The 21,812-nt window shown below is 38.0% G+C and overlaps 1 protein-coding gene across 2 annotated transcripts; it reads left to right on the top strand.

Annotated features, from left to right (window-relative positions):
* Positions 1-7,603: 7,603 nt before the first annotated feature.
* LOC111585809 (echinoderm microtubule-associated protein-like 1) lies at positions 7,604-20,645 on the top strand. 2 transcript variants are annotated; one of them, XM_023295427.3, is made up of 7 exons: positions 7,604-7,878; positions 14,325-14,522; positions 15,968-16,097; positions 16,819-16,920; positions 19,416-19,447; positions 19,616-19,642; positions 19,870-20,645. In XM_023295427.3, the coding sequence occupies exons 1-7, from the start codon at positions 7,725-7,727 to the stop codon at positions 20,145-20,147; spliced, it is 921 nt and encodes a 306-aa protein (XP_023151195.2). In that variant the 5' UTR covers positions 7,604-7,724; the 3' UTR covers positions 20,148-20,645. The 2 variants fall into 2 exon arrangements, with proteins under 2 accessions (XP_023151195.2, XP_035797548.2); XM_035941655.2 differs by lacking the exon at positions 7,604-7,878 and adding an exon at positions 13,405-13,769.
* Positions 20,646-21,812: the final 1,167 nt, after the last annotated feature.

The raw sequence follows: 21,812 nt of genomic DNA, 5'->3' as shown, positions 1-21,812 counted from the left end.
TGCTTTTTATCAGTGCAAACTGTATATTTCTATTAATTTCAGCAGTTAGAAGGAGTCGGCCGCCGTGTTTCTGTCATGATGCTGTTGAATCCTATTGGAATATATACAGTGTGTGTATATATATATATATATATATATATATATATATATATATATATATATATATATTACTAGAGTCCATTCCATTTGATTTATGAATCAGCTCTGACATATGAATATACAGTATATATATATATATATATATATATATATATATATATATATATATGTATGTATCCACACTGTAATGTGATTTAGAGTTGAAAAAGGCCTGACTTTGCTGTGTGGACAGACGTAGCACCGTGTCGTATTTGGATCGAAGGTGTGTTGAGGTGATTCTTTTGCAGTGTGGGGATTTCAAACCGCGCTCTTCCATTGCCTTTTTTTTTTTTTTTTTTTTAAACCTGCAAGTGTTTCTCTGTCACTCAGAAAGCGAGCAGCGTCAGAGTGCCGTACCTTTAAAAAGCAGAAAGAGTACCCGAATGCTTTCCTGCACAGCAAAAACGCCCTTTTTATTCCTTCATTGGAGTTTTTAACACACTGAAGCCATCTTTAACTTCCCCTCTATTTGAGCGGCACTAAACGAAATCCTGAACCTTTTATTTTATGTCTATTAACCCCCAGATTCTTCAAAGAGGTAATATATATTCTCCTACTTTACAATTTTCTCCTTATTAAGAATATTTTATTATGTGGATTTTCCTAAGATGGCATATGCAATATATTTTTAGGCTTACTATTTTTGGAAAATGAGCTAAACGAATCAAGAAAAAAAAGAATATGTGTTATTTTTAGTTTCTTTCAGATGAGTTTCAAATCGTCACTGCGTTTAATTGAGATTTGACCAAATGAAAGAAAAAATTGAAGGGACCTGAGGTTGTATAGATTAAAGGCAGAGAGAATCGTCCCTTCCAGGAAATTTCTAATGAAGTGTACATATCTGAATCCAGGAAGCACCGGGCACTCTTTAAACTAGCAGACAGCCAATGCACAGTGTAGTATTTTTGCAAGATCTGTAATAATTATATTTAAAGTAAAGTAAAAAATATTTAAATGGAGTGAACAATAAAAATATATTAAGATTTCAATTTAACTTATTTGGAAATACTGTGTCTAACTGATAAACTATTTGCTGTTTTCTTTGTGCTCCAGGATAGAAAATGACTTCTGTTTGTAACTTAGTTTCGATTATTTGGTTTTATTGGGATTGAGAGCAGATCAGAGCACACCTTCAGCAGACAGGAGAGCAGAGATGGAGGCTAGAAAAGTCTTCCTGCTCTCCTGACCGACCTTAAACCTGCCGTTTGGGAGAACGCCGTGGTCACCTGAGCTTTTATTGATTGGTCCTATTAGTGGAGACGGTTCATCTGAGATGAGGCAGAGGGGACACGACGTCCGCCAAGCTTCAGTTGGAAGCATGGATGTAGATTTCCTTTAATCACATACATTTTGAGCATCAAAAAACTTAATTTTCTGAGCACCATTTTTCTCTTATGTTGCATCAATTTATAGCAAAGACACTAAATTTAGGCACAATGACTAAACATTCATAGTGGTTTTAAAAAATTAACCCTCCTGTTGTCCTCATTTATGGGCACCAAAAAATACTGTTCTCTTGTCTGAAAAAAATCCCCAAATTTCTGAAAATTTGCAAAACCTTCAGGAAGAAAATTTCAATAATTCCTTAAAAGTTTCCCTTAAAAATTTTATATTAAAACAAATCCCCCAAATTTGGCAAGAAAATTCTTGTAAATATTTTCCAAAAATTAGTAAAAATGTTCCAAAAAAATCCTAAAAATATCTAAAGTGATTACATATATATCAGTAAAACATATAATATTTTCTATAAGAACATTCACAAAAAAATCAACCAAAATCCAGTGAATTTCGCCGGATTTTGGTTGATTTTTTTGTTTTTTTGTGAATGTTCTTCAGAAACATTTTTAACGTTTCTTTTTTTCCACCAAAAAATGTTCAAAGATTTCCCAAAAATGTTGAAAATGTGGACATCAGAAGTTTCACTGTGTAAATATATATTTTTTTTCCCACATTTTCAAACTTTAAAACGGGTCAATTTTGACCTGCAGACGACACGAGGGTTAAATTCCTCTCCTGTTTATATTGCTGGGGAAATGCACTTATCACCTGTATCCCCCCAAGAAATCTACACCAAAATTCCCCTCAGATTTTTACCAGTTTCTTCTCTCTGCAATAATTCATGGAAGTTTTTCAGTAAGTGTCAGAAATTCGGGGCTGTGTGGAAATTATTAGGCTCCCTGCTGGTTTTAATTGATTTTAATATTTACTGTGCACTTTTAAAACTTGCCTGAGTTTCTCCGAAAGCTGAATAGGAAGAATTGTGTTGAAATTTGTGTGTCCACCAAAGCGTTTTGACACTCTTCTGAAAACACCCAGTTGAGCGTGCTTTGAAGTTTTTTCAGCTGAGACACTTTGGTTGCAACAACAGTAAATTCAAGCATCGGTTACCCGTCAAAGTCCTCATAGAGCAGAAAAAATGAACAAAGAAGTGGCGCCTAAGTGAAGCTGAGGTCCTGTGATGGCGCTCACCTGTTACTCTAAGTGGCCACCTCCTTATTTATGCCTAACTTTAAGCTTGGAATACTTTAAACAGGTAAAAATATTCATGCCCCACACAGGCCATACCACACAGCATACATATTTTAATACCTAATTGCGATAAATTACAGCCATTACAGGGTCGTAGCAAACTAGCATTAGCTTACCCTGATACGTCGTCTAGTTCGTATCTTCTTGTCTTGGGGTGATGCTGCTGTATCGCCTCCCAAACTCTCCTGTTCTCCTGAGTGTTTCGACTCGCCGCCCTCAGCTTCCTCTGACTCTCTTCTTTTACTTTGAATCTGACAAAAAGCCACAGACTGAGCAGCAGGTGAACCATCGCCTCATTGGTCGGGCCGCTGTGCTATGACGACTCCACCAATGATGAGGTGGTACTCAACTGTAATGGAAAACCACCTAAATCGAGTTGAGTAGAGTCGAGCTGAGTAGGTGCTAGTGGAAAAGCACCTTTAGTAACATAACAAGCCCAGGCTCCTACCTAAATGAATGGAGGGAGCCGTAAATGTAATTTCATTGAACATAAAAACTGCACATGGAGAATCACCAGTTAAATCTGATAGAAAACCCTAAAAAGTCTGATTACTTTGCCCCAAAATCAGGTTAAAAAAGTATTCTTCTGCTGCATATGCAATAAGCTCTCCTTTATTGATGTTCCATCATTGTTCAACGCTGCTACAAGTAGCCTCGAATGTGACATTTGTTGAACAATCAGTGACAAACGCAGCAGTTTATCCAAAAAGGAAGCATTTTTCTACTCCTGGTGACCAGAAATGAATAGTGTAGAACAGATACTCAGGTGCCACATCAGGGTGCTGGTGATTTTACGATGGTAAAACATGATTAACATGAAGCACTCCCACTGCAAAATAAATATGCTGGCCTCAGAAAAAAGCCTTGGTGGACACACTAACCTTGGGTGTAATTCAAATTTGATTCTTTCATCTGAAGGGGGTTTTGCTATATTTTGCTTTGGAGAGACCTAACTGAGAAGAAAAGGCTGCAGAATCAGCGACTTGTTTTAATTCCCTACTTAAAACCCATTTATTAATGTATTTTAGTCTCTTTTTATTTCTCTTTCTAGAACTGAAAGTTGCAGCCTTGGTACATGTGTTGCTTTATTTTAAGAAGAGACAGTAAGTTCCCTGTGTTATGTTTGCTTTCCATAGATAAAGGCAACTAATATATTGAAAGCAGAGTGTTTAATGTGGAGGACCTTTTTTTTTGTAAATGTTTCCTCTGCTCAGCCTAATAATTTCCCCATAGTCCCTTATTTGAAAACCTTAAAGGGTTCCCTGTGGATGAAATTTCGAGATTAAACACGTCCAGATCAGCTGACCACCGCTGTCTTTCTCCCTGATGTGCATTGACCTGTTTGCTCCCCGTAGAAGGCAGGAATCCTGTCCTAGAGTGTGCAGAAAATCTCATGGCTGCATCCCTAACGTGTTCACCAGCTTCCTCCTCCTCCTCCTCGCATCCACGTCTTATTTTTTAGCTACTGAGAGAGATGCAGGAAACGTGAGGAAAAGCTCAGTCAGACGGCTGCCGTCCTCCCAAGTGCTGGCTGGCCTTGCAGACAAAAGCACGAGACTAGATTATATGTTCTGATTGATTTCTTAGAAGCTTTGCATGGACGCAGTTGCATCCTCCATCGCCATGACAACGAGGCCGGGCCAGCGCTCGGGAGAGGAGATGCCTCAGCAGTTTTGACCTTTTTACTGAGGTGTGTTGAGTCCATGAGTCCAAACTAAAGCACCTGACCAGCCCATGAGATTCTGCTTTCTGTGTGGTCTGTACTGATGCTTATTGTTGACATATATTTTGATATATTTGAGGGGATAAACTGGGGGATATACAATAAAACAAAACAACAAAAAAAGTCTAGATATTTTTGGAGTAGAGAAGCAATGTGTGTATCAGATTATTGTCACTTTGTCATGCTTTCTGAGAAGCTCTTGGATTTTTTGAGAGAATTATATAACATCCCGACTGATTTAATGTTCCATTGAGAGAATATTTATAAATTTTAAGTCCTTTGTGAAACTTCTGTGTGTGGCCTTTTATTTTAATGGCTCAAAGAAAAAGGTTGTTTTAACCTCATGTAAAATTTGACAGACGTTTCGGGCAGCAGAAAAGTTTGGAGGTCATCTTTAAAGTTTTATTCTGGTTAGATTCCAACCACGAAATGATAAAATTCCCTTTCCAAGGACGTCTAACTCTGTGCAGAGGCAGTCTGCTTCACTGCATGTCATCAATAAGAAGCCGCTCCTCCACCGATCATCTGTAATGCTGTACAATCTCCACAGGAGGTCAGTAGTGAAACGCCACGTTCAGGTCAGGGTCAACTACTCCTCTGACCTCCGTGTTCCACTACTAATCAGAGCACACGGTACACAGGCATGTTTTAATTTGAAGACAGCAGGAGGAAGGTTTCACCTCTCTGCCGTCGCTCTTCCATGTTTCCTCTCCACTCTGCCTTCATGTTCTCTGTCAGCAGAGTCATTATCTGCCTTTGGCCTTTATCCCTGTTTGGGCCTCAGAGCATTAGGACTGTTGAGCAGCACACGTTCAGTAACAGCCTTAGTGTCTGTTAGAGGATAACGACAGACACAGCAGATGATTAGTGGGTCGTAATAATATAACTAGTCCACACACTTTGACCTGAGAGGCCTCTTAAGTGCACCGTCTGCTCCAAGAAGACTGCTGGCTGCAACAGAAGACGGAAACCTTCGGGGTGGATGAGATGAACGAATGAATGGTGACACATTCACATCCTAAAGCGTCGGCATTCATAACCTCGCCTTGAGATTAAATTATCAAAAGAGTGTTTTAATCTAGTTTATCCAGTGTTTGTATTCAATAATAACTGGCTGCACTTGTGTTTAATTAGATGTAAATGGGATGAATACTTATTTAATCACTTATTTTATATTTTATTCACAGGTGCGTCATTTACAAGAATGCATGTACAGGCACATTTTCTACAGGTAAGTTTACTCCAGAAATCAGTAGTTAGATTTCATAATATTTTACAGTCACACTGAATTCTAACATTGAGCTTTATCTATAATCTTGTATCATCCATTCCTAGTGCTTCAAAAAAAGTATGCTCCTTTAGCTGTCAAGTTTTAGTTCTCAAACTTCTCACCAGACAGTTAATTGATTCCTCTTCTTCATTTTCTAGATTACCAGTGCTCCCCTTCTTTTTCCTGTTTATGGCAATACTGTATGTACATACAGACTGTATTATATAAAGTTTATGAATCAATCTGCTACTTCAGTATAAAAACAGAAAATTAAGGGTTTTATTATGTGCTATATTATGCATGATTATACACTAATATAGTTAATTATGCTGTACTTTATTTCTGTTAATAGATCTTTAATTATGTTACTTTCTCTCCCATGTATCTCATTTCCATTTTTCTTTGTATTCTAATGTTATTATCATCACTGTTATTATTAGGTTTATTATTATCTTGTTTTTCTCATCGTTGCTATATTAACGATAACAGCTGTAGGCTTAACAATGACAATAATTACATCCACTTAATCCAAATTATGATAATTATGGCTGTAAAACATTGTGCTGTTATTTCAGTTTGGTGTAAATCATCAGTAGATGCATAGAAATACACAAAGTGATGCTCTGTCTCCCTCTGTTTCTCTTACTTTTGTGAGAAAGTGGAATGTAACAAGTACATTTGCGTAAATGCTAAACGCATTTTGCATTTACTAATGTTACCTGATACACTCTGCTACATTTATTTGACAGTTTAACAAATTTACAGATTAACTTGTTGCATGCAAAGTATGAGATTAACTTAAATATAATGCAGTTCAAAGATTAAACAATCCAAACGTCTGTACAATCGTTTAAATCAGCTCTACTGCAACTGAATGCGACAGCAAAATGTTGATGTACATGAATGCATAACTAAAATGAATCCAGGAATGTAATATATAATACAGCAAAACACTTACAAGGATATTTTTTTGTGATATTGTAAATACATTTTGGTGATCATATGTATGCAACTGTGTTATTTTACTTGTAATGGAGCATATTTACAGGCTAGTACTGCTAATTTTACTTGACATAACACACTGAGAAATGCATACAGGCATCAGAGGAAATATGTTGGGTGAGACACCAAAAGAAAAAAAACATGAAGAGGAATATAAAAATGTTTTTGTTAAACTTAAAATGCAACACATCTCAATTTATTTCTGATCACTGGTTATGCTTGACATCTTTATTGGATTTCAGGATTTTGTGAACTATTCGGTTAATAAATGCATTACTTTCTGGAGGAAGGGAAGAGTTGTGTTACGAGGGCAGAAAGCTTTCACAGGTCAGCAAATGGAAGCATCTGCTGGAGAAAGAATCAATCCAGCAAATGCAAAATAGACAGAAAGCCGGCTTACAGTGGAGGTGGGGGACCCCGACACAATCGCCTAACTAGCTTTTCATCTGCTCCCGTTTCTTTCTCTGTTGGTCTAATTACCACGTCCGGCTTATTGTCCTCTTGATGACTGTAATTAATCAAGTTGTGCTCCCTAATCTCTGAATCTCATCATCCTTGCAGCGCACCAGGGCCGACCACACCGGATGGCAGCCTGATGTAAGCTCTTTTGGGGAACGTAATTGTGCGCTTGTCTGCAACTTTGCATGCAACAGTAAACTGCACAGTCAAACCCTGCTGTGTTTTTGTTTTATTTAGTCAGGAGTGTGTTGTTTTTTTGTCAGGTCAGTAATTGTTGTTCTTCCTTTCCTCTTTGTATGTTTGCAGACAGCAGTTCTACAACTTATCTAGAAGTTATTCTGGGTTATTTTAAATAAAAGTCCATCAGAGGCCTCCTTGACCCCTGTCTATACTGAGAGAGAAGAAGAGACTCTTGCAGTTTGTCCTCCGTTGAGCTTCAGATGGCTTACCAGCTCCTTAATCTGTCCTCTGAGTGACATCAGCCTCCAACGCTCCTTACAGGACAGCAGGCGAGAGGGAGGGAAAGCAGGAGGTGGTGGCCGCCGGTGGGGTTTAGGGAAGGTGAATTAGCTCAGCGGTAAAGTTTAGGAGTCTGTCAGCTTTATGGCAGCAGCGGAGGGTGACTCTCACATGGAGGAGCTGGTGGATCACGGTCTGGGGATGGAGGAGACGTCCCACGACCTGCTGAGGAGACCCTCGCTGAAGGAGAGCTACCACAGCGACTCCCTGCTGGCACCAGACACCGACTTCATGACAGGTAGAGCAGAGAAAGTTCACATGTTAAGGGCTCAAATTGCCCAAATTACCAAAAAAAAGGTATTATCTCACTTGTACCGCTTGCCATTAAGGCAGCACCTACTTACTTTCTTAATTAATTGATTAGTTGCTCTAAAATGCCAGAAAATGGTGGAAAATGTTGATCAGCTGTTCACAACCCAAGACATTCGGTTTACTGTCATCGAGGAGAAAATATTCACAATTAAGAAGCTGCAATCAGAGAATTTAGACATTTTTTTTCCTAAAAAAATGACTCAAACTGATTATGAAAGTAGTCTATGATTAATCTAACAGTTAAAGTCAAAGTGAAATTTATTCATAAAGTACTTTTAAAAGCAACAGGAAGTGCTGTGCAGTTAAGAAAAAATAAGAATACATAATGACTAAAAGAAAAAAATTAAAGCGCTGATTAAAGAATAAGAATAAAAATAGAACACAGTAGTAGATGAAATCAGGCTCTACTTGAGTCAAACACCAGTGAAAAGAGGTGGGTTTTAAGAGTCTGAGCAGTTGACAACTAAGTGATGAATTGTTGCAGCTCTATTCGTGCTGCAGATAGTTTCAGCACAATGAATGGAGGTAAATGCATCTTTGTTTCTTTTTGTTTGTGGCGCTCAAAGCAAATTCTTAGAGTTTAGTTTACAAAACTGAACAGGAAACTTTCAAGTTCTGTTTAAATGAACTGCATTTTTACTAGCAAGTAATAAAATGAGATAAATGCACTTTCTGCAGTGGATATGCAGGTGTGTACATGCATGAGTGCATTGCAGAGATTTGCAAGTTCACCTTTGACTTGCTATCTGAAAATAAGGCAAACTGCATTCCACATCATCCAATTAAAGAAATATTCTGGACTAAAATAAGCTTCTAAAACTTGCAAATGTGAATGAACTCACTCAACAGGTGTGTCTTTTGCACTATGGTAAGGCTTAACACAGCCATAGTGTATTACAAATCTTTTCATGCCAATTTCTGGATGAAATTTTCATTCGGGATTATAAAACCCTTCGGATTCTGTTGCATAATCTCACAAATACATTGAAAAGTAAAAAATCAGAAGCAGTATTTCTCCACTGTGAGACTGTTGGTCTTCAAACAAGACAAACCTCAGCTAATATTCTGCTTGCATGCTGCACATTCAGACTGTGGGTGTTGTGGAATCACCTGAGCAGATTTAGGGAAAGGCCCTGCAGAGATAGTATCAGCGGACTGATATGTGCAGGATTTCTTGTGCACACGTGGCCTCGGTGTGTGTGTCAGCATGCAGGGTGACAATATGAGCAGACAGATGCTGTTCTTTCATTCAAGAAACACCATCTGTGAGCAGAGATTAAAACACTCTATAGGCTGCAGTTATGCTTTAATGAGTTCCACTTTGCTTAAATGTATATGAATTTTCAAACGCTCAGTGCTCTACTGGAAGTGTGAGCAAATGTGTGTGTGAGATGAACACACACAGACTCAATGCATGTGTTTGGTGGATGTGTTTACATTTGTATAAATGGTATCCGGGGAGCCTTGTGCTTGTTCTTTGTGTAGCGGAGTTAGTGCAGAGACCGAGCTTTGGGTTGCTAATTCCCTTTTACAGCAGCAGGATTATGTGCTATTCTAATCCCAATCCCATATGGGGTGTGTGGAGGTGGCACGAGGATGATGTCACGGCCAGGACAAGAGGAGAAACAGAAGATCACAGGCCTACACAGAATCACAGCTCTCCATGAGAGGCAGATTACTGCTAGCTGCATGCTCCGGCGATTATACCCGGCATCTTCTCCCACAGAGGCGCTCAGCACAGCAAAAACTCTCAGACGAGTTACAGCAGGAAGGGAAGAAATTTAAGTTTTATGATTATGGAACATGCATTTAACAGCAGCACATGTTGAGGCTGTGGAGGTGCTAAATTATGAAAATGTTTTAAGTGTCAAGATACAGTGCATTCCCAGTGGTGATAGATGTAGTAATAGTATTTGTTTTCATCTTATAGGTATGTTTTGTAAAGTTTGCTCATTTGATTAAATACAGTTTAGAGTTGCATGTACTTTACTTGAATATTTCCATTTTCTGCTATGTTATATTTGCATTCTAATTTAGAGGCAACAATTCATTCTCCACTGCATTTATTTCATAGCTTTGGTTACATTGCAGATTTTTTTAATCAATGCAAAATATAATCAACAAATAAAACATAATGCAGTTTTATAGATAAAGATAAAACTTTGAGCTACCCTGTGGAAATAAAGTAGTTAAATCACCTTTAATAGCTTCAACATTAAAGCAGTGAACACTTTCATGCATCACCAATAATACACATTAATCGAGTACTTTTAGTTTTGGTACTTTGAATGTATTTTGATGCTAATATTTTTGTTCTTTTACTTAAGTGTTGATATGCATGACTTGCACTTGTGATTTCTACACTGTGTTACTTCTATTTAACCCTCCTGTTGTCGTCATTTACGGGCACCAAAAAATATTGTTTCTTTTTCTGAAAAAAATCCAAAACTTCAGCAAAAATATTCCCCAAATTTCAGAAAATTTGCAAAACCTTCAGGAGGAAATTTCCAACAATTCCTTTTATTCCTTTTATTTTATTTAGTTTTATTTAAAAAAAAATCCCCCAAATTTGGCAAAAAAATTCTTGTAAATATTTTTTTAAAATGAGTAAAAATCTTCCCAAAAAATCTTTAAAATATCTAAATTGATTTTTTTATATATATATATATATATATATATATATATATATATATATATATATATATATATATATATATATATATATATATATATATATATATAAAAATAAATATATATATATATTTTTTATATATATATATATATATATATATATATATATCAGTAAAACGTCTAATATTTTCTTTAAGAACATTCACAGAAAAATCAGCCAAAATGGTTGATTTTTTTTGTCAATATTAAGAAACATTTTTTTGATATTCCTTTTTTTTTCCACAAAAAAAAATACAAAAATTTCCCAAAAATGTTGACAACATGGACATCATAAGTTTCACTGTGAAAATATGTTTTTTTTCCACATTTTCAAACTTTAAAATGGGTCAATCTGACTCGCAGGAAACACGAGGGTTAAATGCAAGCTTTAGAAGTTGAATGATTCAGTCATCAACCATTTATCCATTACCGTAAGATATTTATTTCTCTACTAACTCCAACAGCCTTTTTTTTTTTTTAGAGCCATTTTTATTAGCTTTTCCACATTACAAAACAAAAAAGAACATTCAGGTTAATATGTGATAGTCAGATTTGTCAGATAATGAAAACTTAGCATCTAGGATGTGAGAATAGAAAGATTTGTACACTTATTACCTTTACATACATCTACATCTGTATATCTATAGACACGCATACCTGTACAAACACGTTTGTATGTAAAATGGGAAAAAACAACTAAATAAACTAAATGAGAAAAATTTATACACATCAATACACACATTTGCTAGCAGATTTAAACCATTAAAATCATTCCTTATAGCTCTTTCAATAATGCAACACTCTTATCTCCTTTAGAGGCCATGTTAAACATATTTCAACTTTTCTATTCCATGCTTTTTACCACCATTTATTGATTACTTTCCAAAGCTTTTTAACTGAGCTTGCTAGCATTTTTAGTCCACTTACTGTTTGAAACATTTTGCGTTTAGCTATTTGAGCAATGACTGTTTTTTTAAGGAGGAATCATTACTAATTTAACTACATTCATGAATAACATGGTGTTAACAGCGCTCAAATAGCTTTTCAGTAGCGAAGCTTTACCACTGATTATGTAGCCTCCACACAAGCTATATTTCCCTGTACCAGTCCTTAGTGTAGTATGCTAACACCAGCTAGCAGCGTGTCAACAGCTAGCTGCTGACGAGCTACAGGTTTTCTCTATCAGCAGCAAATGAATTAAATTTAATGTAAAAATAAAATTTGATATGAAACTACTTTTGCCCTGTTGGTATAGCTTAGATCGGTACACTTTTCTTCATTTAATGTAGCAGAGCTGCTAGCTTAGCTCACTACACCTACCCAGTAGCTAGCCCAACACTGCTAGCAGCTAATTGTATAAATTGTTTACTTTCTCTGTTACTTTCTGCCTTTAAGTCATTAAACTTATCTCCTGTTAATCATTATTTTGAGCAAACAATTCCAGCTATTCATGCATTACTTTCATCCATTTAAACCATTAATTCTTTGCATTTAATTAATAAAACCGTTCAGTTTTTCTGTTACCTTTACTTCTTGATTTATTCATACTTTTGAGCTACTCTTTGCAAACTTCCACTATCTATGTACTATTGGTGGCTATTTTAACCATTTATTCAGTAATTTTATATTTTGTGTACTGTGTCCATAACTTTTAGCTGTCTATATTATACTGTTTTGTCATTATTTTGAGGTGGCTATTCAAACTGCTTACCGTCTCTATTATTTTTAGGTCTGTCTGCAATTTATATGTTCATTTTATATACTGTTAGCCTTTGCTTTTAGCCATTTAAGCAATTTATTTTCTAATTTCACCACTTATTTACTTGTGTTTACCATGTGTCCATTACGTTTATCTGTCTGTATGAACCATTTAACCATTTAAACCATTAGTTTCTTGAATATTTGTTGTCATTTTGTCGATTATCAGTTAATGTCAGCTTTAGCAAACTATTTCAGCTTTTTTTGTATTATTTTTAGCTGTTTAAACTGCAATATTTTTTAGTTTTAACCATTTTTCCAATTTATTTCAATTTGTCCAATACTTTTTGGCTTTCAAATATTTTTGCAATTTATTAATTACTTTTCATGATTTAGCTTCACATGTTAACTAGCTTTCATGCTCTTGCAGTTGCAACGTGATGCTTAGGCTGCGAACTCATTACATTAATGTGACTTTTAATCAAACTGAAATTCCTATTTAATGAAATTGGTTGAAGTACTTTATAATCTACTCACATACCCCCTGGCATGTGAAGAAGTACCTCCTAGGGTGCAAGTACCCAGAGTTTTTGATTTAAAAAGCTACACCAGGATACAGATCATGCATCTGATCCCGGCTGCTTTTCTTTCTTTTTGCTGGGAAATAATGCTTCATTGCACCAGTTACTTTAGCTCTTTTCTGCTTTTTAGACCTTGTGTTCGCTCTGCAGCTGCAAACATGCACTGGTTTTTGTTTAATTTCTGCATCAGAGGGACCTGCACTGCAACCAGGATGTTTACTGCTTCACAACAAAACAACAACAGGCCACATCTCAGGTTTATTTGTGCTGCTTCCTCGCTGTGTCTCCATCTCTGGTAGTGACACGGGGCTTAGCGTGGGGGCGGGTCAAAGAGGCTCAGTCTGCAGGATTAACATTGTACTCTGCACACACATACACACATGTAAGTACACAAACACACACACACACGTGCACAGACAATTTAGGCTGAATTGGATGAGTTTTAAAGCATCATCAACCCCACCCCCACCTTGATACGCACCCTGAGCAGAGGGCTTTAAGCTCCGTCATACACATCACGGCGTCCCAGAGTTGGCCAGGCGACCACCGAGGAAGCGTGAGGGGATCAGAAAACACCCTCATCACCTCCTGCTGCAGATGCTGTAACATCATCTGGATGCTGTGAAGCGACTAGAAAGGCTGATCTGTCGATGTGTATGTAAGTGGAGCGAAAAGAAATGAGATCTTAGTGGACAGCGGCCAGTGGATCAAGATCAGATGGAGGGAGAGTCGACTCATCTGGCCAGAGGAGGGAAGAGGGGTGAAAGAGTTTGCTCAAGAGAAGAGAGGAAGAGGAGGAAGACTGCCACGGCGGTGGAGGAAGGCCAGAAACTACCTGACTGCTCATCAGCATCCAGTACTTCCCACGGTATCCAGATCTCAGCCATTGCTACTCAGCTTTCACTGATTGCAAGCAGCGAAAGAAAGAAAAAAGTGAAATGATGGAGTGTTGGTGACGATGATGGAGGTGTTTTGTATGTGAGCTTTGATACCTTTGTTTACTGGCTGCTGTGTGATGGCGATGTGGATCTGCTGTGTCCAGCTGTGTTGTGACCTCATTAGCTTGATTTTTGCTTCACGGGCACGAACAGTGGATGTTAAAGAGCTTACTGCTTCCTCTGATTATAGATCTTGTTGCCAAGTCAACTGCACTTATGTTCCTTACCTTGCTCTCAGTTTCTATGCTTGTGTGTTTAATGTCACTCTCCAAAAGATCAATCCCTTAACAAGGTGTTTATTACTGTTTCTGTGAATTTGCTCTTTATTTTCTTGTTTGTTTTGTGCTTCCTCTGCGTTTTCTAATGCAGCAGCACTACCTTTAGAGCCTGTCATCTGTTATGTAATGTAATTGAAAAGCACAGCAGCATAATCTGCGTCCTGGCATCTCTCTTTGACTCTCCTGACTCTCTCTTTTTCCCCGCAGATGACCGAAGCTCAGCGGCCAGCGGACTAGATGTGGCCGACCGCCTCACCTACCTCGAGCAGAGGATGCAGATGCAGGAAGACGAGATCCAGCTGCTGAAGCTGGCTCTGGCCGACGTCCTCAAGAGACTCAACATCTCTGAGGAGCACCAGGCGGCTGCAGCTGCTTCTGCTGGCAAGAGACCACCGGCTGCCAAAGGTGAGCAAAGATCCTTATCCTCATGTCACTAAGAGGACTTAAAGTGCATCAATATGTACAACAGCTTTAATCGTGCCAGCCTGTATTGTACACTGGATGATATTGATTTTTTTTTATCGATTGTCGATGCTATGCCTGCTTTCTGAGCTTTGCTAAAAACGCTGTCTCTCAAGTGCAGCTACAAGATCTTGACGCCATTATTGAGCTGTATTGGTTTATCACCATGAAGCCAAGTTATTTGGGTGTTTATAGTGCTTCAAGCAGAAAAATGTTCAAAGACAGTGATTTTCTTGCCGATTTGACCAGTCGTTTGGTTTGTAAAGTGTCAACAGCAAAAGCAGAGACTACATATGAAAGATGGTTGCGCCTCCGGGTCTCAGAAATGAAAAAGTGCCTGAAACGATCATTCTCTCTACAGCCAGCATTGATTGAATCTAATGTGAGATGTTAGTTTATTCATCCAAGTTTAATATTGCAACAGAAAAATTCACGAAGCAAACGCATAAAACAAACAAAACAGTAAATCCTCACATTTTAAGAGCTGAAAATAAAGTGTTTTGTCATTTTTGCTTGAAAAGTTGTCAGAATAGTTGCTAAATGATCTTCAGCTGATCTTTGCAATGTGACTGTGCAGACAGATTTATGACTAATACTCACTCTCACACACACACACTTTCTCTCTATATATAAACACCAGCAGCTGGGTCAATATATAATTGTGGGACTATAACCAAACACCACATGGCATTTTTACACAAAGATTCTTCAAAATTTTATATAAACAATTGAGTAAAATTGAAATTGAAAGTTATTTATAAAGATATTGTAGTAAACCTGTTGACATGCCATAAATCCACACTACTTTATATTAAATAACTCAGAAAGCCTTGGAGTCTGGCCAGACTTTTCTTCAGGAGGAAATGACATCATGTGGAGCAGGTCATGTGATCTGGAATTAACACACTTCTTTAAGAGGTGTTTTTGTAAAGGGGAACTTAGTTGAAAGTGATTTCTGGGATACAGATACAATTTATTTTCCATATAAAACTTGATATATTGCCAAAATAGAAATATCGGTCATGATTATCTCAACTTAATAAAAAGAACACAATCAAAACAATTTCTGAATCAGCTCAGTTTATTGTTTAGCTAATTAGAAGGTGGTTGTTATTAAATTTGGACGATTATTTAGTTGACATTTTAGTGATATCCAGTCATTTTTTTTATTAATAAGTGATTGTTTCCATAATAAATAATTCTGGAATTTGTAAAGACACGATCATAATGAACATAAAAACATTTTTTTTAACTTTTAATAAAAATGTATGCAAGATTTATCCTATGGACTTCAAAAGTCCCTCAATTACATATTGACCCAACAAACAGAAGCACTTACAACACAATCTGTAGAATTAAAACTCTGTTGTTGTGTGTTTTTCCCACAGCCAGGCCGGTGTCTCTGGGTTTGCCCTCCAGACCTCCCATGGTGACCTCCAGCGCTGCTCCTCTGAAGAAGAGCTCCACGCTGCCCTCCAGCTCCACAGCCAGGAACTACAGTCCAACGCCACCCCGAAGGTAACAGTGGAGATCAGTCCATCAGATTTGAAGCAGATCATGTTGTGCATCCTCCAGTCTGATTTAAACAGATGTCAAACAACCTCTTTCAGCACTGCTTAGTCCATTTAGAGGTTAAAACTGTTGTCTGACTTCTTCTCTTGAAGCTCGTGATTAAAAACAATCACCAGGGCGTTGATGGGAAACTGCTCTAATCAAACAACTCACCGCGAAGCTTCGGTCTCAGATCTCAGGCTTCACTCCTCATTATCCAATGTGCAAAAAGCAATCAGCAGACAGCTTCCATTATCTGAGAAACAGTGCACACGGATGCTCAATAATTATTCCAACGCTCGCCTTTTATTTCAAAGCAATAAAGCGCCGAACCATTTTCTTCGGATCTCTTCCTCTCAATTACCTTTCAAATGATACTGCCATTAGGTAGCGTGAGGAGCAGAGCAGGATGGGGCCTCTCGTTGGTACCTTAATGTGCTGCTGCTATTTCTGGGCTACGCTGATATAATTGCACAGAGAGGTAAATCTCCATTCACTTAAGGCTGTCCATTCATTACAAGTGAGAATCCCAGCCATCATTAGCAGCGCTGCTTCATTTCTCTGCACTCTTATTTCACCTTTCTGTGCGCTAATTAATCCTCTTCCTCGTTCCACTTCTTCTGCTTTCCCACTTTTCCACCTGTCTCTCAGATCCATGACCACGCTTGTGTGTTTTTTTTCTTTCCAGTGGTGTGAAAAGTCCACCAGGTAGTGTGAAGGAAAGTCCATGTAAGACCACGAAAACACGGCCGACATCTGCAGCCTCAAACTATAAGAAACCTCAGGAAGGGTAAGAAGCTGCATTTCAGAACCTCCGTATACAAGATTCAATTTATATTATAATAATATATACAGTTTCACAATCAATTCTTACCAAATATTTGCAAAAATCCTCCCTAATTTCTCTTTATGTTCATGTAAATGCCAGTTTTTGTCCATGTGCACCACTTTTTGCAAACTAGGGCACATATACTAGAAGTTTCCACTGATCTTGGTACAACACATGATCTGTTAAGTTGCAATCAGATCCACCCATTAATGCATTAGCTGCACCAGTTTTAGAGGGATTCTCAGCAAGGGGTCGAGTTAGGGCTGAATGGCTTGTGAAAATATGTAACTGGCATTTTTCTCACAAATATTACACGTGTAATATAATAATATGTAATGTACATAAATATACTGTAATTTTAAAGTCAAACTGCGATTCAATGTTAACTCTGTAATAGATTTAAAGCATGTTATGGAACATTACCACCCAACACCATCAGAAGTTTGACTGTTACACAAGGAGAATAGCTGGAATTTGTCAAAACACTGACAAAGGTTTCAACTCTGTGGCTGTTAGACAATAAAACTGGACTTATATCATTATTAAGCAGCATAAATAACCTCTTAAAGCTTCAATCAAATCAAATAAAACTGAATTACAACATTGCTGTCATTGTTTAATAGCCATGTTCTCATTTATCCAGCGTTTATGATTTGCTGATTCCAATTTTCTACTTGTGATCTGACACAGTGGACAAGTTGCCGTTCCATCGCAGGACTAATTTACGAGCTAATTCTGCATGTGAAAAGGCTTGATTTATGTATTTAAGTAAAATAAAATTTTCCAACATTTATTCTAATTTATTCTGATTGGCTAGTACTTATGATGTGTATCCAATCAGATAGTGCTGTGGGCGGGACGTTGCTCTAGGCAGCTGCATCAGAGTCAAGGGCTTTTATTTTATTAGGGTCCGAGCAGCGAATGGTGCGAAGATCTTATTGAAACCCGATGTGAATTATTTTCCCGTTTTTTGAAACTCAAATTTGGTGGCCTAAAGATACTCAAAAAACGCGTGAAACTTTGCATACACATCAGGACTAGTGAAAAATTTGATATTTTAGGGGTGCTGCATAGGTGTGAGCCACCTGGAAAATTTCAAGCATTTACTACATGTCACCTAAAGTTATCAAATTTGGTACATATATGTAACTCATCGAGATGCACAAAAATGCAATTGACAACCATGGGCAAAACCCAACAGGAAGTCAGCCATTTTGAATTATGCGTCATATTTTGGACGATTTTCGATCAATTTTTGCACATTTTCAAAAGCTATAAACTCAGATAACCCCGACAGAGCTGAAATTTGGCCCGGAGGTACACCAGTCATGGGTGATCAGAAGTTATCAAAATGCTCTCAGGGCGTGGAAATGGCGGCCCCCGGAAATTTGACGTGACGTAATGAAACAGGAAGTTCAGTCTAACTAGCCTGTAAATGCTCCTATCTGCCTCAGACTTTAAATGTGTGATCAGAGTCTGGCCCTGATCACATCCATAGGCCAAAATGCAGTCTCAGTGATAGCGCCGCCTGGTGGACAGTTTTGATGGATCGCCATCAAATAAGCCACAGGTTGAAATACACTCTCAGTTGCAGCGCCACCTGGGGGACATGCTTGGATTCGCTGATCTGCAAGAATGCGAGGACCCGTTCAGTGCTGCTTGCAGCTTTAATTTGTTGTACTGATGACTGGACGAATGTTGAATATCAGATCCCTAATCTGCACACCTGAAATCGCACATAAAGTACACATTGAGTCTACAGTTTGCAGGGAACTTTGCAAAACAGATGCTTCAGTAGAGCAATTGAGGTTAGAATTTGAAATGAGCAGCTGTATACATTAGCTAAGATATAGAATCAATCTGTAAACAGAAGCACACAACAAAAAGTGACACAATATGCTGACTGTCAATATATTTATCAGACTTGCAGTAGGAGATGCTGCTATCTGTTGACATATCGAGTAGAGCTGCAACAGTTAACTGATTAGTTTCAAACTATTACATTAATTGCCATTTATTTTGTTAATTGTATAATTGATTTGAGATCTTTTGTTTAAATACAAAAAAGTCAATTTCTTTTGTATTCCAGCTTCTAAAATGTGAATATTTTCTGGTATCATTCCTCCTCTACGACAGTAAACTGAATATCATTTGTCTTCTTTGGGCTTTAGGAAACACAGATTTTACACCATTTTCTGATTTTTATAAACCAAACACATGATCATTTATTCCAGAAAATAATAATCATTGAAAACAATCCTTAGTTGCAGCCCAAATATCAGTGTTAAATATTAGTTGCTCTAACTCTCCACCAGTGAAAACCCCACATCAGTCCACCTCTACTTTACTCTGCTGAAATCTTTCTCACATTTTGACTTTTGTATTTCTGTTGCTTCATCTCTGACTCTGTTTTTCCCTCTCATGTCCGCTGCTGCATCATTTTCTCAATATAACAGCAACAAGTCCAAGGAGGCTGCAGTCAGTGTAGGTAAGAGAGCACTTTGTCTGCTTCCCTGCAGCTGCTTTTTCAAGGTTTTTATATCAGCAACGTGAAGCTGCTGCTGAGCAAATAGCAGCAAACAATTTAAGCAAAAGCCCTGCATGATGCTGCTGCATGTAAATTAATCTCATGTGTTTGTGTGCTAATCTAATGCAGGAACAAGACGGGTGACACACTGCAAAGGTAGGCTTCGTCCCTGATAGGAAATTTGATATTTTCCATCTCATAAAAGTGGAAAGAATTGTGTTTGAGCTTTTATTTTGTGCTCATCCTTCATTTATCACATCTCACCGTGACCTGTGTGCCTTCCTTCAACCCCCTGCTCCCTTGTTTTTGTCTTTTTTCCACCTCATCTCTTCTTTAAACACCCAAACTTTGGCCTCCTCACCTCATTTCACCACTTCACTTAGTGACTATGCAGATCTATCTGAGCCCCCTCGCAAGAAAGACTGGGTCTTCTGAGGCCGCCAAGTCCATGTCCACGGTGCCGACCAACTCCAGGCCGGTGCCGGCACCGAACCACCCTCAGCCGAAGGGTGGAAACAAGCCGGAGATGAGGAAAAGCACCCCATCCTTCACTTTAAACCTCCAGAAAACCACGAGCAGCCAGCAGAGCGCACCACAGGACACATCCAGCTACAAAAGCCCCATCAAGTCACCCAGCCAGTACTTTCAGATTTGTTACTGAAGCAGAGTTATAAACAACTCTTGCTTTAACTGCACAATTTTACACTTGTTTACGATTAACTTGAGGGCAAAACTGCAGGCAAGTTCCCTCCTGAACCCAGAACAAATTATAAAAAAAACCTTCAAAAATCACAACACAGCAAATATAAACCGACTTCTTTTTCTTCTTCTTCTGGAATTTTGGAGCAATTGAAATCAAAAATACTGTGTGGAAAAAGTGTGAAAGCTTAATGCATTTAGTTTCTTCAGAGACAGCAGTGTAGTTGTAGCTCCGTTTGTGTTGATTCCTGCATATTGTGTCACTGGATGCTTGTGTTTGCTGTTAATTTCCACTCTGTCACTGAGAATGTGGGATTATCGAGTGAGTTTCTTCCATTGTTTGCTGTGTTGTTCCCAGTTTTGTAGTTGACTTTCCACCCTGAAGTCCACCTTAGATAATACGCACCAAAAATCCTCTTTTTAATTCAGGAAGACAATAAACAACAATGATAACTGAAAAGGTTTCTGTTCTTTATTTGTGTGTAAAGCAGCTGAAATAAAGAGCGCTTTATATTCAGACAGTGCTGTATTTTCCTGGCACGACTGACTTCAATCAGCCACATAGAAAGAAGTTCAGCCACCTTAATGCGATGCTGATGACTGTTTTTCACAAAGTGACAATAAGGAACAAACCGAACACTCGGATGAGCAGAAAATGAGTGGAATTCATGTCCCGCGACCTTTTCAGTTAGACAAACATTCAAGTGGACACTTAAGGAAAATACTGGAGCTTCGCCTGGAACAACAGTTTCCATCCTCGCTGTGAATTCTGCTAAATTAACTTTAACAGATCTGATTCACTCCAACTAAGGTGGAATCAAAGGCTGACTCTGTTAAGGTGTGTCAGCTTTGTTCTGGTGTCCTATGGTCAGTCAGAGTTCACAAACTGCTACTAAAGTACAATTTCTAGGTAATTTACTCAATTATTTTCCAATTTTTTGCTACTCTCTCCTTCCACGTCGCTACATTTCAGAGATAAATATTGTAGCTTCTACTTCACTGCACTTATCTGACAGCTTTAGTGACTTTTATGATGCAGATTTTACACAGTGTAGTAATCTAACAATACTAGCTGCTTCCAAAAAGCGCTCTGGAGTCGTGCTCACATTTCAGATGCCTAAGACTTGCTAGTGTATATGTGATAATTCCACTTGCTGGAATCTGGTTGTGTTTCTTGTTGTTGGCTCAGTGGCGCCCTCTCTGGAGCTGTGGTGTACAGCTGGCGTTGGTGGCACGCAGTCAGTTCCTGAGAGGCGTGTACGAGGTAGGTTAGAGAGCACAGCACGGGATCATAAACGGTCTCTTTTGTGTCGTCCTTTCGGTTATATCATGGCTATATGTACACTATAGTCCATCCAGATGTTCGTTGGAGTGTGGTGACATATATTATTTTACATTTACATCATACATTACATTTTATTTTAGTAGGGTTTTCCATGCAGGACTTTAACTTGTAATGGAGTCTTTCAGTTAAGCATTTTCTAGTATTTAGAATCTGAAAACTTGCTGCTGTTACAATAAAAATCAAGTTTGGTTGATTATTGTAATTAAATATAAAGCCATAAATCCTGACTTTAATATGACTGTTTCAGCCTCGTCTGCATATATTACAACAGAGATTATCAAA

The sequence above is a fragment of the Amphiprion ocellaris genome, chromosome 12 (genome assembly GCF_022539595.1).
Source record: "Amphiprion ocellaris isolate individual 3 ecotype Okinawa chromosome 12, ASM2253959v1, whole genome shotgun sequence".
Lineage (NCBI taxonomy): Eukaryota > Metazoa > Chordata > Actinopteri > Pomacentridae > Amphiprion > Amphiprion ocellaris.
This window is presented reverse-complemented; position numbering and strand designations above follow the sequence as displayed.